The 17,615-nt window shown below is 45.5% G+C and overlaps 1 protein-coding gene across 4 annotated transcripts in view; it reads left to right on the top strand.

Moving 5' to 3' along the window:
• The window catches only part of LOC137545556 (protein mono-ADP-ribosyltransferase PARP4-like), a 168,535-nt gene that overhangs the window by 145,625 nt on the left and 5,295 nt on the right, over positions 1-17,615 (top strand). For 2 of the 4 annotated variants that reach the window (XM_068266922.1, XM_068266921.1), the window contains 3 exons: positions 317-364; positions 10,685-10,738; positions 13,162-13,264. In XM_068266922.1, coding sequence (XP_068123023.1) covers positions 317-364; positions 10,685-10,738; positions 13,162-13,264 — 205 coding nt within the window. Of the gene's footprint in view, positions 1-316; positions 365-10,684; positions 10,739-13,161; positions 13,265-17,615 lie in introns of those variants that run through there. The other 2 variants (XR_011026055.1, XR_011026054.1) reach the window with 1 other exon arrangement.

Raw genomic sequence — 17,615 nt, 5'->3', positions numbered from 1 at the left:
AGTGTTCTTCTAAGTGATGTCTTCAAACCTTTCAATAAAATGCCTTTTGAATCACCAACCAGCAAGAAAATACTTAAAATAGTTTTGATAGTACTTTTTCACCAAGTTTTTTGGTACTTTTACCATTGCAAAATGCTGAAAAGTTATTCTAAATTGAAGATGAAAAATATCTCCTAAGAGAAAACTCAGGAAAAAAAGTGAATTGCATATGGGCCATAGTGTTTTGTTTTCCTTATGGAAGGTGTAAATACAGTGGAAGGTTACATGTGACTATAAAACTAAAAGAAACATTTCTTTGTTTTTTTTCATTTCACAGAAAAAGAAATCTGTTGGTTCTGCAGCAGTAAAATCAAGCATAAGACAAGTAAGTATAACTACAGCTGTTAAAGCAGATCTGTGAATGCAGTTATATGAATCAGCATTGCTTATTAGACGATTATAATTTTCTTAAAGCAAACCTGAAGCGGAACAAAACTTATGATATAATGAATTGTATGGGTAGTATGGTTAATGAGTAGAACATTAGTAGCAAAGAAAAGAGTCTCATATTTTTATTTTCATTTATATAGCTTTTTCTTACAACATTGCATCATACTGTCACAGTTGCAGTTTTAAAACCACACCACTTAAAGAGAACCCGAGGCGGGGTTCTTACATCGCAATCTTTATACAGAGGCTGGGTCTGCCTATAGAGCCCAGCCTCTGTTGCTAGTTAGTTTCCTTCAAAGACCCCCTGCGCGCCGTCAGACCCCATAAAACACAGCCGCGCTGGCGACACGCAGCGTGTCGCAGCCGGCTGTGTTTATCTCACTAATGCCAGTCTCGTCGCTCCCCCGCCTCCTATTTCGCTCCGGTCCCCGCCCACGTCCCTTCCCTCCCCGCTGATTGGAGGGAAGAGAGGCGGGCAGGGACCGGAGCAATTCAGGAGGCGGGGGAGCAGCCGAGACTGACATTTGTGAGGTAAACACAGCCGCATAGCGCGGCTGTGTTTTATGGGGTCTGACGGCGCGCAGGGGGGTCTTTGGAGGAAACTAACTAGCAACAGAGGCTGGGCTCTATAGGCAGACTCAGCCTCTGTATAAGGATTGCGATGTAAGAACTCCGCCTCGGGTTCTCTTTAAGGACTGCAGTCATAAAAACCCTTAAGGACCAGACATTTTTTTTCCATTCAGACCAATGCAGCTTTAGGCTTCTTGCACACCAAGACGTTGCATTAGGTGGCACGTTAAGGTCGCATAACGTGCACCTAACACAACGTATGGTGCTGCAAGAGCCGACGGTAGAGTGAACCGCGTTAGGCGGCTCGAGTCCTATGTCTCCCAGAGTGGCGCTGATTGGCCAGCGGGACCACGTGATGCGGAGCGAGACACTCCGCATCACGTGGTCCTGCCGGCCAATCAGCGCCCGCCAGTGCAGTGAATATTAAGTAGCCATGTGCGCGGCTACTGTAGCTGGCTCTCCCCGCCTCCTCTCCGCCCCCCACTGCGCATGTGCAAACAGTCTAACGCGGCTATAGCCGCTCCAACGCCGTAGCATGCTGCACTTTGCACAGAACGTGCAGCGTTACATGTAACGCAACGTGGGCTGTGTGAACAGCCCACTTGTGTTACATTGCTGTTCGTTGGGGGAGCGTTACAGGCGCACTAACGTGCGCCTGTAACGTCTTGGTGTGTAAGCAGCCTTAACGGTTTATTGCTCGGTCATACAACCTACCACCTAAATGAATTTTACCTCCTTTTCTTGTCACTAATACAGCTTTCTTTTGGCGCTGTTTGATTGCTGCTGTGATTTTTAGTTTTTTTATTATATTCATCAAAAAAGACATGAATTTTGTCAAAATAATGATTTTTATAACCAGGGCTGTGGAATCGGTCCAAAAATCCTCCGACTCCGACTCCTCAGTTTAGGATTCCACCGACTCCGACTCCTCGATTCCGACTCCGACTCCTCTCATTTGCATATTACAATTTTGTTGATTAACAGTATGTAACATGAAATTCGTCTCTTAACTGCCAACGCTTAGGAATTTTACAAGACAACTGAAGTGAGAAGGATATGTAGACTACTATATTTATTCCCTTTAGACTAAAACTAGTCCTTGGTAAGAGTACTTGTAAAAGGTACAAACCGGAACAAAGAATATATATCAGGCCCTAGGCAATGTAAGTGTGGGTACATGTAAGAATGATGTGCAGGTACTCTGCAGGGGAATGAGGAGATTCTTCCTCTATTACACATTCTTCATGCACAATCTGAACAAGGTTTATGGGTGACAGACAACACCTCTGTTCAATGTGCACAGCATTCTCAGTGGATTCCCTGCAGCTCTGTGGGGAGTGCATATGTAGAGTATAGTACTACTGTGTAACAAAGTAAACCTGAGACAGATGAAATTAAAGTTTTATACATACCTGGGGCTTCCTCCAGCCGCCTTCAGGATAATCAGTCCCTCGTTGTCCTCCTCCATCACCTGGATCTTCTGCTATGAGTCCAGGTACTTGAGCCAGTCGGGCGTAGTGCGCATGCACACACTCCGCCGCCAGGAGCATACTACACCTGTGCAGCACTATTGCGCAGGTGCAGAATGTTCCTGGCTGTGGGAGCGGCATGCGGCCGGACAGCGCTGACTGGCTGAATTACCAGGACTCATATCAGAAGATCTGGGTGGTGGAGGACAGAGAGGGACTGATTAGCCTGAAGGGGGCTGGAGGAAGCCCCAGGTATGTATAAAACTTTACTTTTCATCCGTCTCAGGTACCCTTTAATTTGTAGTCACCAAACCAAATTTTAACAACATATCAAATTATTTGATTTCATCAGCAAAGGGAGTGCATACATTTGCATAAATCAGCATCAGTGCAGAATTATTTCCATCGCATTGACCATCTCTATTAGTGACACAGCTACACATCAGGCTTTATTCTTACAGCATAGATGTTATTTAGTATATATGTTACGGCCAGAACCCGAAGTCTGGCCACTTCGGGTTCTGGCCGGTCACAACGCGAAGTGGCCGCCTGATGCGGCCAATATAAGAAATGCTGCAGAATTTCGGACTTTGGCCTGCGAGAATGCGTTCTGACTATATGTGGCCGGCCAAGTCCAGAAGCTCACCTCTTAGGAAGTGCTGTCCCACTCTCCGTGCACTGCAAGTAGTGCCGCTGTCCCCCGCTTTTCAATTCCCTGTTCGTATCCAGCCTGCCCGTCCAGTTCCCCGTTCGTCTGCCTACATGTTGCGCTTCTGCCCGTCCAGTTCCCCGTTCGTCTGCGGCTGCCAGCATGTTGCGCTTCTGCCCCTCCAGTTGCCCGTTCGTCTGCGGCTGCCAGCATGTTGCGCTTCTGCCTGTCCAGTTCCCCGTTCGTCTGCGGCTGCCTCCATGTTGCGCTTCTGCCCCTCCAGTTGCCCGTTCGTCTGCGGCTGCCAGCATGTTGCGCTTCTGCCTGTCCAGTTCCCTGTTCGTCTGCCTGCATGTTGTGCCGATGCCCAGCTCTCCGTTTACTGCAAGTTGTGCCGCTGTCCCCTGCTTTTCAATTCCCCGCTCTTCAATTCCCCGCTCGTCCAATTCTGCCTTCTGCCTTCTCACTGCTCCCCGCTGCCTTCCACCTTCTCACTGCTCCCCGCTGCCTTCCGCCTTCTCACTGCTCCCCGCTGCCTTCCGCCTTCTCACTGCTCCCCGCTGTCTTCCGCCTTCTCACTGCTCCCCGCTGCCTTCCGCCTTCTCACTGCTCCCCGCTGCCTTCTCACTGCTCCCCGCTGTCTTCCGCCTTCTCACTGCTCCCTGCTGCCTTCCGTCTTGTTTCTTGGGAGTCAGGACCCAGGGATGCCTTTCCTGCTGCTGTTTTGCCGACGAAATAGCACTTTCATTCCTTCTCTCCATCTTCTTCCTGCCGGCTTCTTCCTCAGCCTGTATGTATTTAGCGAGTTTAGCCTGTCTAATTCCTCCTCATCTGTGACTAATCAAAGTTGTAATTTGATCTCTTCCCTGTGTCACCTGACTGCCATGTCAGATAAGCTAATTCGAAAGCACAGGATGTTAACACTATACCTGCTTCCGTGAAAGCAGGAAGTAGCCACACTGCAGATTTATTGCAGGATTTGTATCAGGTGAAACAAAGAAATGCTTTTCTTTAAAAACATTATGCTGTATCTTTCAGAGCAGAGAGGAAGTTCCGAGTGCTATTGATGGTGCTGGACAGGACCCGGGATGTTCTGGGATTTGTGCGTTTTGGACTTTGGCCGACTGACTTTGGCCATTTCTAGAACTGGCCGGCCAATGTCAGAAATTCCCAGCATTTTGGACTTTGGCCGACGTCAAATTGGCCAGTTCTAGAAACGGCCGGCCAATTCTAGAATTGGCCGATTTCTGATTTTGGCCGTAACATATATAAGAGATTCCTGTGTACACATCATATACAGGATCTTCTCAAAAAATTAGCATATTGTGATAAAGTTCATTATTTTCTATAATGTACTGATAAACATTAAACTTTCATATATTTTAGATTCAAATACACACCACTGAAGTAGTTCAAGCCTTTTATTGTTTTTCTTATTGATGATTTTGGCATACAGCTCATGAAAACCCAAATTTCCTATCTCAAAAAATTAGCATATTGCATCCGACCAATAAAAGAAAAGTGTTTTTAAAACAATAAAAGTCAACCTTCAAATAATTATGTTCAGTTATGCACTCAATACTTGGTTGGGAATCCTTTTGCAGAAATGACTGCTTCAATGCGGCGTGGCATGGAGGCAATCAGCCTGTGGCACTGCTCAGGTGTTATGGAGGCCCAGGATGCTTCGATAGCGGCCTTAAGCTCATCTAGAGTGTTGGGTCTTGCGTCTCTCAACTTTCTCTTTACAATATCCCACATAGTCTGTATGGGGTTCAGGTCAGGAGAGTTGGCAGGCCAATTGAGCACAGTAATACCATGGTCAGTAACCATTTACCAGTGGTTTTGGCACTGTGAGCAGGTGCCAGGTCGATCTGAAAAATGAAATCTTCATCTCCATAAAGCTTTTCAGCAGATGGAAGCATGAACCCACTTTTGAACCAGAAACAGCGGCAGAAGCGGCTGACCTGGGCTGCAGAGAAGCAGCACTGGACTGTTGCTCAGTGGTCCAAAGTACTTTTTTTCGGATGAAAGCAACTTTTACATGTCATTCGGAATACAAGGTGCCAGAGTCTGGAGGAAGACTGGGGAGAGGGAAATGCCAAAATGCCTGAAGTCCAGTGTCGAGTACCCACAGTCAGTGATGGTCTGGGGTGCCATGTCAGCTGCTGGTGTTGGTCCACTGTGTTTTATCAAGGACAGGGTCAATGCAGCTAGCTATCAGGAGATTTTGGAGCACTTCATGCTTCCATCTGCTGAAAAGGTTTATGGAGATGAAGATTTCATTTTTCAGATCGACCTGGCACCTGCTCACAGTGCCAAAACTACTGGTAAATGGTTTACTGACCATGGTATTACTGTGCTCAGTTGGCCTGCCAACTCTCCTGACCTGAACCCCATAGAGAATCTGTGGGATATTGTGAAGAGACAGTTGAGAGACGTAAGACCCAACACTCTGGATGAGCTTAAGGCCGCGCGCTATCGAAGCATCCTGGGCCTCCATAACACCTGAGCAGTGCCACAGGCTGATTGCCTCCATGCCACGCCGTATTGAAGCAGTCATTTCTGCAAAAGGATTCCCGACCAAGTATTGAGTGCATAACTGAACATAATTATTTGAAGGTTAACTTTTTTTCGTTTTAAAAACACTTTTCTTTTATTGGTCGGATGAAATATGCTAATTTTTTGAGATAGGAAATTTGGGTTTTTATGAGCTGTATGCCAAAATCATCAATATTAAAACAATAAAAGGCTTGAACTACTTCAGTTGTGTGTATTTGAATCTAAAATATATAAAAGTCTAATGTTTATCAGTACATTACAGAAAATAATGAACTTTATCACAATATGCTAATTTTTTGAGAAGATCCTGTATACAGTCACAATCAGATGTGTATATAAAAATACGGGGACTGCTTTATTGAAGCAGCACAAGTAACTAATTTTGATTGGTTTATTTCATTTTTGTGGACTAAGCACAGCTATTACTGTATATATACTGTATATATACATTATTTTTAATGACTATTATCTGAGAAATAGAACATTTTATCATATTTTCTATTTTAATTACAGTTACAAATTCATTAGGAGTCGGAGACGGAGTCGGTGCATTTTTTCCCGACTCCGACTCCAGGCATCCAAAATTGCCCGACTCCGACTCCGACTCCACAGCCCTGTTTATAACTTTCTGTGCTGACATTTTTCAAATAAAGTAAAATTCCTATATACATTTTTGTCCAAATTTATTCTGCTACATGTCTTTGATAAAAAAAAATCCACTCAGTGTATATTTATTGGTTTGGGTAAAAGTTATAGCGTTTACAAACTATGGTGCCAAAAGTTAATTTTCCCATTTTGAAGCATCTCTGATTTTTCTGACCACTTGTCAGGATTCATGAGGTGCTGAAATTCCAGGATAGTATAAATACCCCCCAAATGACCCCATTTTGGAAAGAAGACATCCCAAAGTATTCACTAAGAGGCATGGTGAGTTCATAGATTTTATTTTTTGTCACATGTTAGCGGCAAAAAAAAAAAAAAAAAGTTTCCATTTCTGCTAACTTGTGACACAAAAAAAAAGAAATCTGCTACGGACTCACTATGCTCCTCTCTGAATACCTTGAAGTGTCTACTTTCCAAAATGTGGTCATTTGTGGGGTGTGTTTACTGTCCTGCTATTTTGGGGGGGTGCTAAATTGTAAGCACCCCTGTAAAGCCTAAAGGTGCTCATAGGACTTTGGGCCCCTTAGCGCACATAGGCTGCAAAAAAGTGTCACACATGTGGTATCGCCGTACTCAGGAGAAATAGTATAACGTGTTTTGGGGTGTATTTTTACACATACCTATGCTGGGTAGGAGAAATATCTCTGTAAATTAGATTTTTTGATTTTTTTTTTTACACACAATTGTCCATTTACAGAGATAGTTCTCCCACCCAGCATGGGTATGTGTAAAAATACACCCCAAAACACATTATACTACTTCTCCTGAGTATGACGATACCACATGTGTGACACTTTTTTGCAGCCTAGGTGCGCTAAGGGGCCCAACGTCCTATGAGTACCTTTAGGATTTCACAGGTCATTTTGAGGCATTTGGTTTCTAGACTACTCCTCACGGTTTAGGGCCCCTAAAATGCCAGGGCAGTATAGGAACCGCCCAAGTGACCCCATTTTAGAAAGAAGACACCCCAAGGTATGCCGTTAGAAGTATGGTGAGTTCATAGAAGTTTTTTTCCTTTTGTCACAAGTTAGCGGAAATTGATTTTTATTGTTTTTTTCACAAAGTGTCATTTTCCCCTAACTTGTGACAAAAAATAAAATCTTCTATGAACTCACCATACTTCTAACGGAATAAGACTGCAATACATTCTTTTTGACTAGACCCATGTTAAGGAGAAGGCCCCAAAAAATGTTACGTACGGAAAGTTGGAGTCGTTTCCACCGAAAAGGCTGGGCATGGTAGCTTCTTGGATTGGCAGTTGCGTATTGTGTGGCATAACGGTTGGTCTCAGCCACAATTAAGTCGTAGAAACCAGCAGTGATCAGAAAAAAAAAATTCTGTCACTGCGGTGGGGCGGGTGAGGGTTTGGCCGGGTGATCAGAAGCCCGCAGGGGGCAGATTAGGGCCTGATCTGAAGGATAGGAGTGCTAGGGGGTGACTGACAGGAGGTGATTGATGGGTGTCTCAGGGGGTGATTAGAGGGGAGAATAAATGCAATCAATGCACTGGGGAGGTGACCGGAAGGGGGTCTGAGGGGGATCTGAGGGTTTGGCCGAGTGATCAGGAGCCCACACGGGGCAAATTAGGGCCTGATCTGATGGGTAGGTGTGCTAGGGGGTGACAGGTGGTGACAGGAGGTGATTGATGGGTGTCTCAGGGTGTGATTAGAGGGGTGAATAGATGCAAGCAATGCACTAGGGGGGAGATCGGGGGGGGGTGTCTGAGGGCGATCTGAGGGTGTGGGCGGGTGTTTGGGTGCCCGCAAGGGGCAGATTAAGGTCTGATCTGATGGGTAGCAGTGATAGGTGGTGACAGGGGGTGATCAGTGGGTGATCAGTGGGTGATTAGAGGGGAGAACAGATGTAAATAATGCACTGGGGAGGTGATAAGGGGGGATCTGAGGGCAATCTGAGGGTGTGATCGGGTGTTTGGGTGCCCGCAAGGGGCAGATTAGGGTCTGATCTGATGGGTATGATGGGTAGCAGTGACAGGGGGTGATTGATGGGTGACCAGTGGGTGATTAGAGGGGAGAACAAATGTAAATGATGCACTGGGGAGGTGATAAGGGGGGAGGGTCTGAGGGCAATCTGAGTGTGTGGGCGGGTGTTTGGGTTCCCGCAAGGGGCAGATTAGGGTCTGATCTGATGGGTAGCAGTGGCAGGTGATGACGGGGTGATTGATAGGTGATCAGGGTGTGATTAGAGGGGAGAATAGCAAGCAATGCACTGGCGAGGTGATCGGGGGGGGTCTGATGGCGATCTGAGTGTGTGGGTGGGTGTTTGGGTGCCCGCAAGGGGCAGATTAGGGTCTGATCTGATGGGTAGCAGTGACATGTGGTGACAGGGGGTGATTGATGGATGATCAGTGAGTGATTAGAGGGGAGAACAGATGTAAACAATGCACTTGGGAGGTGATCTGAGGGCGGGTCTGCAGGCGATCTGAGGGTGAGGGTGGGTGATCAGGTGCCCACACGGGGCAGGTTAGGGTCTTAGCTGATGGGTGGCAGTGACAGGTGGTGACAGGGGGTGATTGATGGGTGATTGACAGGTGATCAGTGGGTGATTACAAGGGAGGTTAGATGTATACAGTACACGGGGGGGGGGGGGGGAGGGTCTGGGGAGGATCTGAGGGTGTGGTGGAGGCAGTTTAGGACCTAATCTAAAAAATAACATTGACAGATAGTGACAGGGAGTGATTGATGGGTGATTAGGGGGGTGATTGGGTGCAAACAGGGGTCTGAGGGGGTGATCAGGGCGGGGGTCTGAGGGGTGCTGTGGTCGATCAGGGGGCAGGGGGGCCAGATCAGTGTGTGTGTGTGCTTGCCAGGGGGGCTGCCTCCTGCCCTGGTGGTCCCTCATCACTGGGACCACCAGGGTAGGAGGCAGCCTGTATAATACGCTTTGTATACATTACAAAGCGTATTATAGGCTTTCTATGCTGCAGATCGGGGGTTAACAACCCGCCGGCGGGTTGACGTCACAGGTGGGCGGAGCCTAATGCCAGCGATTGCACGCACAATCGCCTGCAATCCCCTCGTCCAGGACCCGACGCCTATGGGCGTTAGGCGGTCCTGGGCGTGCCACTTTGCCGATGCCCATAGGTAGTGGGCGGTCGGCAAGTGTTTAAGCTATAAAACATAGCAGAAATAATTACCCTTTGAACCTTCCTGCAGTAAAACCTTATCACAAGCTGTCTCTCACTGTTTATTGGCTGTTTAAGTATTTCAGAAAAAGAAAATCTCTTTTGCATAGATAACTGACGTTATTTAACTCTTCCTGTACTGGAAAACAATATGAGACCCTTTTCTTTGCTACTAATGTTCTGTTTCTTAGCTGTTCATTATCTCATACGTTTATTTTCACTTTAGGTTTGCTTTAAGTAAAATAAAAGTACCCTTATCTTGCCATTTGTTGTGACCTCCACAATCTATTGTTTTCAGTCTAATAGACGTGATTTACTGATGTCATGCTAGGTGGCAATATCCTGCATTCATAAAAAGAATCATACAATTTAGGAAGATAAAAGTGCTGCACTTTAGCACCCTCTAAAAGGTACACTCACACCTTTGGTCCCTGAGTAAGCAGGTGTTCATCCCGTGAAACGGCTGTAACGCTATGTTCACATTATAAATCACAAGCACATTAGCAAGCGCTGAGCGTTTTTGTGCGTGATTTTTTTCAAGCCATTCCCAGGTGTTTTCTGAGCGTTTGGCGATTCTGTGTTATCGCTTTTGTAAGACTTTTTGATGAGCGATTGTGATTTTCACTTCCTGACGTTAGTCATTAAGTGAACTCTTTGACCCGGAAAAGAATAAATGCAATGTATTTATTCTTAAAAGCGATAGGGAACTCGCTATACAAAATGCTTTTTCAAGCGCTTAGCAATTTCCCTATACCTTCCATTGAGCTAAATATGGTACAGGCAGCACTTCTGGAAGCGGATCGCAATCGAACTGCTCATATGTGAACACTCTCATAGGGAATCATTGCACAAGAGCTTTTAGGCTATTAAATAATACACAAACGCTCATAGTGTGAACAAGACCACTCTGTACTCCCATTGCAGCTCATAGTGTGAACAAGCACTCAGACCACTCTGTACTCCCATTGCATGTCTCCCTGTATGTGACCTGTGTAAACCATAAACTTTGGAAGCATCCGCCCTGGTGCACAGCGCTCTTCTGCTTGCAAATCAGCACCCGCTATGGCTGATTGGAAATCACGCGGTGATTCCCGGCCTCTGCTGTGCTCCTGGAGGGGGCCTCAGTGCTGAATACGTATTGCGGAGTGGCCACATGAGTTTTTTTCTAATCAATAACCATTATGTTGTGTGTGTGTTTTTATAGCGTTCACAGTTAGCTGAGCTTTCTTGGTCATCATTCTCTTCACTCCAAAGTGAGGTAAGATTTGTCATTTACATTTATCCTTTCTGTAGAGTTATAGGAGCTTTTCACCAGTTCATTATTTATATGATTGTTTGATGCATATTCTGACCTGCAGCCTATTCCATTAGATGTTTGATATACAAGTGACTCTCTACTTACAAACAGGTGCTGCTCCAGCTTCGTGAAGCTGACCCCCTTAAAATCAGCACAAATAAAAATTGCATCATGTTTAGTACATTTGTACCCATTTGTGCCGCAAAAAAAAAAAAAAAAAAAAAAAAAGTTTGTGCTGCTTTTATTATGAAGACAATAGAACTTATTTTGTCCAAAACTATATCATGACCCAGCCCCGTACAACAACCTATGGACATGAATGGGGTATGGGTGGGTAGTGCTGTGCGTGTGCTCATTTGTGCTGCAAAGAATCATCTTTCTAGATTTTGAGATATTCAAGTTTTTATACAAGTCAAAAGTTCACTCAGCCCTCTTAAAACATCACAAAGGCTGAATGAACTTTTGAACTTTATAAAAACTTGAATATATCAAAAACTATAAAAAATAGATGATTTTTGCAGCACAAAGGAGCACACACACAGCACTGCCCATTCACGTCCATAGGTTGCTGTATGGGGTCTGGGTCATGTTATAGTTTTGTAGAAAATGAATGCTATTATCTTCAAAAGGAAAGCAGCACAAAAGGCCACAAACATTGCACTATAACCAAGCATGATGGAATTTTTATTTGTGCTGATTGTAGAAGGGTCAGCTTTATGAAGCTTTCTGTTCCTGGAGATTGTTTGTAAGTTCAGGCACGTGCTATATGTGTTGTACAACGTGGATAAATAAAACGTTGATAAATGATCTACACTAACCCCTGCTGCCCCCCCACCCCCACCCCAGCTACACTGCACTACACTACACTAGCCCCTCCTCCCCCCAGCTACACTATCTAACCACTGCACTACATAGTGAATTATATATTGCCCCGGTATCAGCCCGATCGCAGCATCAGCGTCCCTTGTCCTGGCATCTGCCCGATGCCAGCATCAGCGTTCATTGCCCGGTTTCATCCCAAACGCAACATCAGCATTCCTTGTCCTGGCATCAGCCCGATCACAGCAGGGCAGTATATCAGCAGCCGCTGTAATGCCTGAGTCCTACGAGGCCTCCATACTTCCTTGGTTACTGGTGCGCTCGGATGGCCTGCTGGGGGCGGATGCAGAGGCAAGGAGCACTGATGCTGCGATCGGGCTGATGCCCGGGCAAGGAAGAAGGCAGAACGGAGGACCCTGGCATTGCAGGACATTATAGCAGCTTCTGCTGTGCCGCTCGGGATCGCAATGCTGCTGCCCCACCACAGAATCACCATGGACCAAGAAGCACATCTTCAGGATCACGTATATCCGCTGAATCCTCACAGCTGCTGGAGGAGGAGGACATGAACCCCCAGATAGGTAAGAAGTGCCTTGTAGGGAACACATCTAGAGTTACATTTGGACCATAAGATGCATTGACTTTTTCTCCCTACGTTTGTGGGAGAAAAAGTGAGTCTTAGGCCTTGTTCACATTGCGTTCTGATCGCCTGACCGTCCACGTCAGGCATTTTTTGACGCGTTTTATTTTTGTGATTCCCGGCGCTTGGGTGGGCGAGGCATTTTTGTTAAAATCGCTCTTCTAAGCAATTTTCCCGAACGTTTTTTTAATTCACTCCCTGACGCAAGTCAGGAAGTGAACTCTTTGACCCCGAAAAGAATAAATACAATGTATTTATAGTTAAAACGCAAATACAATAGTTGCACAAAGTGATTTTGTGAGCGTTTATCGCTCTTCCTATACCTTCCATTGAGGCGGAATTGAAAAATGGCCCATGCAGCGCTTTTCTGAGCGGATCAGAAACGAACCGCTCAAATGTGAACACTCTGATAGAGAATCATTGCACAAGCGCTTTCAGGGTGATTTGAAAATCGACAGCGTTTAAAAAATGACAAAAACGCCTCCAGTGTGGACAAGCCCTAATAGTCTGAAAAAAACAAAAACCCGGTGATAATGTCAGTAATGGGAATCCTCCAAAGACACCTTATCATGGTACTGACACTGCCTTTGAAGGCTGAGAGCGGTTTGTGTGCATAGTGTGCAACACAGAGGCATGAAAAGCCGCCAAATGATTCTGGGGTAAAGTTCAGTGAGACACCTTGTGGTCCTTTTAATGGACGGTTTAAAAATGTCCTATGTGTGCACCAATTAGTGCAAATAGGGCGTTTAATAAACCTCCATTTTGCCAAAATGCTCTTGCACTCACGTGCACACACGCCAAGGGAGCGCACTTGCACACGCCTGCCCTTTTTAACCCCAATGGAGGGATTTAAGTGGGTAAAATGAATTATGTTTACATTACAATTTTAAAATATTCTTACTGAAATATTAATGTTGCATTGCAGGAGGGATTCTGGACTCTGACTCCACAGCTCGGACAGTTGTTAAATATCGATGCCCATTATTTTTGTCATGTCTTCCTCGTTGAAAAAGGGATCTCCTCTCTAGGTGGGTTCTGTTCTATTGTGTGATGTAAGAACCAAGATGCAGAGAAGCAATCATTGCAGTCTTCCAGTAAAAACGGTCACTGCATGGAAACATTTGTCAGATGCAGTAAATCTTGTTAACCTCCCTGGCGCTATGATTATTTCCAGATTTTAGGGTCTAAAAGCAGTGCAATTTTTTTCATGCTTTTAGACCAGGGGTCAGGAACCTTTTTAGGCTGAGAGGGCCATAAATGCCACATATTTTAAAATGTAATTCCGTGGGAGCCATACAATATGTTTCAAACTGGGACAGTGCACATGTGCATCAGAGGGCTCACGTCCCTGTTGCCATGGTGATGTGTGCACAGTGGATCCTCCGGGCAGTGGAAGTGTCAGACACATCTTCAGCTTCTCTTGGGCTTCAGCAACATCAGAAATTTCCGGGAGAGTCAGACAGGAGAAATACCGACTAACAGCTTGTACAATTAGCTAGCTGACTTGGGTGTTGATTCACTTTGTAGGACGAGATCCGGCGCACTTTGGCCCAGTAGGCTGCCTGTCAAGTGACAGGTAGCCCATTGGGCCAATCAAAGTGCGGGGATCTCATCCTACAAAGTCACTGGACCTGACAGGGTCCAGAGTGGGACAATTGGAGCATCCGTTAGTTTTTGGGGGGAGCATGAGTAAGTTAGTAGTGCATGCTGCAGCAGTAGCGTGCCTACTTTGAAAATGTTACTTGCGCTGCCACACTAAGCTGTGCTGCTTGAGCAATGTAGCTTAGTGAATCAACCCCTACTGATTTGTCTGTGAGCCAGATGTAGCCATCAAAAGAGCCACATCTGGCTCCCGAGCCATAGGTTCCCTACCCCTGTTTTAGACCCTAAAACCAGGAAAAAATCATACCGCAGTGAGATCTGTGGCAGCTCAGCACTTACCTCCCTGGGATCCAGCGCTGCAATTCTCCCTCCGTTATCCAGGTGGCACTGTATCTCTGTAGTGAGATCGCTGTATGTCATCATGACGACAAATGGTGATGTCAACAGAGGGATCCAATGTCTCTGAGGACCAGAAGAATGGCTGCCAGTGCCTGGATCCTGGGCGAGGTGAGTTGAAACGCTCGCTGTGCTTCAGGCTTTGTATAGACCTCCCAGCAGCTACCACGAGTTAGGCTTGGGATTACTGCTCCTGACTTTTTTTTCCACCCTGAGCCTGGCTCGTGATAACCGCCAATGAGGTTTAGGTGAAGAGGAGAGGTTTTGGTACAGAGCGGTCAGTTGCAAACACTTCATCAGGACATTTTACCCCTAATCTGCCCAGCTTTAAGTAACAGGCCAATGACACATTCTGCTGCGACGTGGGGAAGGGGAGTGCCGACTGATCGGTGCAGATGTGACATCCCACGGCAGGTGTGGAGAACAGCGAGAACAAAGATATCAGGCATCGCTCAGCCAAGTTGATCCAAATGGCGGATTGCTGGCCAGGCAGCTGTTGGAGGCTGCTATACAGATGTCCCGATTATCATCAGAGGCAGTCAAAATCAGCTGCCTCAGCCAGATCTAATCTATCATGTGTATGGGCCTTTAGCCTTCTTCTAACCAAGTGTGTCCTATTCTGTGATGGTCACTGTCCTTGCTTATCTATAGTAAGATGGATACTTTTAAAAACACAGCAACAGTTAGGTCCTTAAATATTTGTACAGAGACAACTTTTTTTTCTAATTTTGATCTGTACATTACCACAATGCACAGTTGGAGTGCAGACATTACGCTTTAATGCAGCAGTTGTTGTGAACAAAACAATGCATAAAAATGCAATGCAACTAAAGCATTTTTTTAACACAATCCCTTCATTTCAGGGGCTCAAAAGTAATTGGACAATTGACTCAAAGGCCATTTCATGGGCAGGTGTGGGCAAGTCCATTGTTATGTCATTATCAGTTAAGCAGATAAAAGGCCTGGTGTTGATTTGAGGTGTTGAACGTGCGTACACACTCACTACTTCCACCAACGTCGGGTCCGTCAGACCCTCCCGCTGGGCGGACGTTCAGCCGACAGTAGCACGTGTGTATGCACTGTCGGCAGACTGATAAGGCTGTTTCTGAACAATCCGCTCAGCGGATCGTTCAGAAACAGCCTTATCAGTCAGCCAACAGCGCGTACACACATGCTACTGTCGGCTGAACGTCCGCCCAGCGGGAGGGTTTGACGGACCAGTCGTTGGCGGAAGTAGTGCGTGTGTACGCACCTTTAGGCAACCATACATCTAGCGATTCTGATTCAATCAACAAAGCGATTAACTTTACTAAGGAATCGGCTTCAGTATGGTTGCTCGAAAGTCGATCGACTAGTGGCCCAAACACTACAAAGGATATCCTATATGATTCAACTTCACTAATTGATCTGAGCGATGTTGTGTCTCCATGCTCTGAATACAAAAATCGATTTAGAGTCGATCAAATGACATGTGAACTGTAGCCGATAACTGTGCGATCAACCGATATCTTGCATCCTGCTCGATCAATTAAAGTGGTCTAATTGACATGATATCAGCTAATTTTCATTGATTGGGCATATTGGAACACATTCGGTTCTCTCTCAATTCTCTCTCGATTCTATAAAATTATCGAATTGAGTGGTCGATCGTACAGCCAAATCGCTAGATGTATGGCCACCTCTAGCTATTTAGAATGTTCACCTTATTCTGAATAAAGGCTTGGAATATCAACTGCCTTACTTAAATCAAATAATAACAAAAAAAGTGGTTTAAATATTGGGAAATAACCACACAGCCTATGACTTTTAAAGTGCTGTACACATTTAGCAAATTCATAACATTTATTATAACTACTGTATATTCCGGTGTATAAGACGACTTTTTAACCCCTGAAAATCTTCTGAAAAGTCGGGGGTCGTCTTATACGCCGGGTGTCAAGCACCGAGTGTACGTTCTTGTGCCAGGCAGAGCTTTAAATGACGTACCGGGTATGCAGCCATGGCGGAAAGGTCCGTTTGCAAAATCTGTTTCAATGTAAAGTTTACTGCAATCCCGGATAACATCTTGCGAGCAGCCGCTCACGTGAATAGCAGGGCAGCTTCCTGGTTCGGGGGTCACCTGACTGTGACGTGTGCGCTCACGCTGGAAGAGATTGCCGGAGGTGGAACACACTGAGTAGTGGAGCGCATACGTCACAGTCAGGTGACCCCCGAACCAGGAAGCTGCTCTGCTATCCACACGAGCGGCTGCTCGCAAGATGTTATCCGGGATTGCAGTAAACTTTGAATTAAAACAGATTTTGCAAACGGACCTTTCCGCCATGGCTGCATACCAGGTACGTCATTTAAACCTCTGCCTGGCACAAAAACTTACACCCGGCACCTGACACAGACCCAGTGTGACCCAGAACTAGGAGGCTGCTCCACTACTCATGCGAGCAGCTGCTCGCAAAAAGCTACAGAGATAGCAGAAAGTTTTACTTGACACAGATTTTTCAAATGGATCTTTCCCCTGACTGCAGCACCCGGTATCTAACGGCATGTTTTGAAGAGGGGTAGTCTTATACAGCGAGTATATCCCAAACTCTATATTTTAACTGGAAAAGTTGGGGGGTCGTCTTATACGCCCAGTCGTCTTATACACCGGAATATACGGTATTAACAAAATCTGCAATCATCCAGGTGAAAGTTAGAAGGTATAGCCTGATACTCACAATGCTATCTCCCATCATCATTTCCAGCATGTCTGATCTGCTCCGGATCGAGAACGGGATGGATGTTTTGCAGTAGTGATCTGAAAATCGATCCCATTCTCAATTGGTAGCAGATCGGACATATTGGAATATTATATTATCGTTTGGACCCGTCAAACTGATGGAAATAGCATTGTGTGTACGTTACAGAAAACTGAAAGACAAATGTTTTCCCTGCCCAAGGCGAGGGTAGTTTGTCAGGCATTATGGTCAGTGACTGACGAATATGACTGCAAGATAACAGCACCCTGCCTTATCCTCCCTGCTTTGTATTTATACAATTGGGAAAAGTCCTTTCTAAGGGAAGGAAAAATCGTTTTTCGTCCCAAAAATGGTGGTCCACCACACACAGTGTTGACACTCTACAGGTATTATGAAAACTTGTATTTCTTCTAGAAACCGCAACAACGTTATGCAGTAGAAAAATATCTTAATTTACGTACTTTTATTGACACAAAAATTGCAAAAAGTTATGCGATCCTTTTTTGCATAAAATTTAATCTAGCGTTACAATCTTTACACTTTTTTCTGGCTCTGTTCCAGATTGGACCTATGAGAATCTTTGATACAGGGCCTGATGAAGGGCTTATCTTGCCCGAAACAAACTTGTATCATTGCCTATCTAGTG

This window comes from Hyperolius riggenbachi, chromosome 2 (assembly GCF_040937935.1).
Source record: "Hyperolius riggenbachi isolate aHypRig1 chromosome 2, aHypRig1.pri, whole genome shotgun sequence".
NCBI classification, from domain to species: domain Eukaryota; kingdom Metazoa; phylum Chordata; class Amphibia; order Anura; family Hyperoliidae; genus Hyperolius; species Hyperolius riggenbachi.
This window is presented reverse-complemented; position numbering and strand designations above follow the sequence as displayed.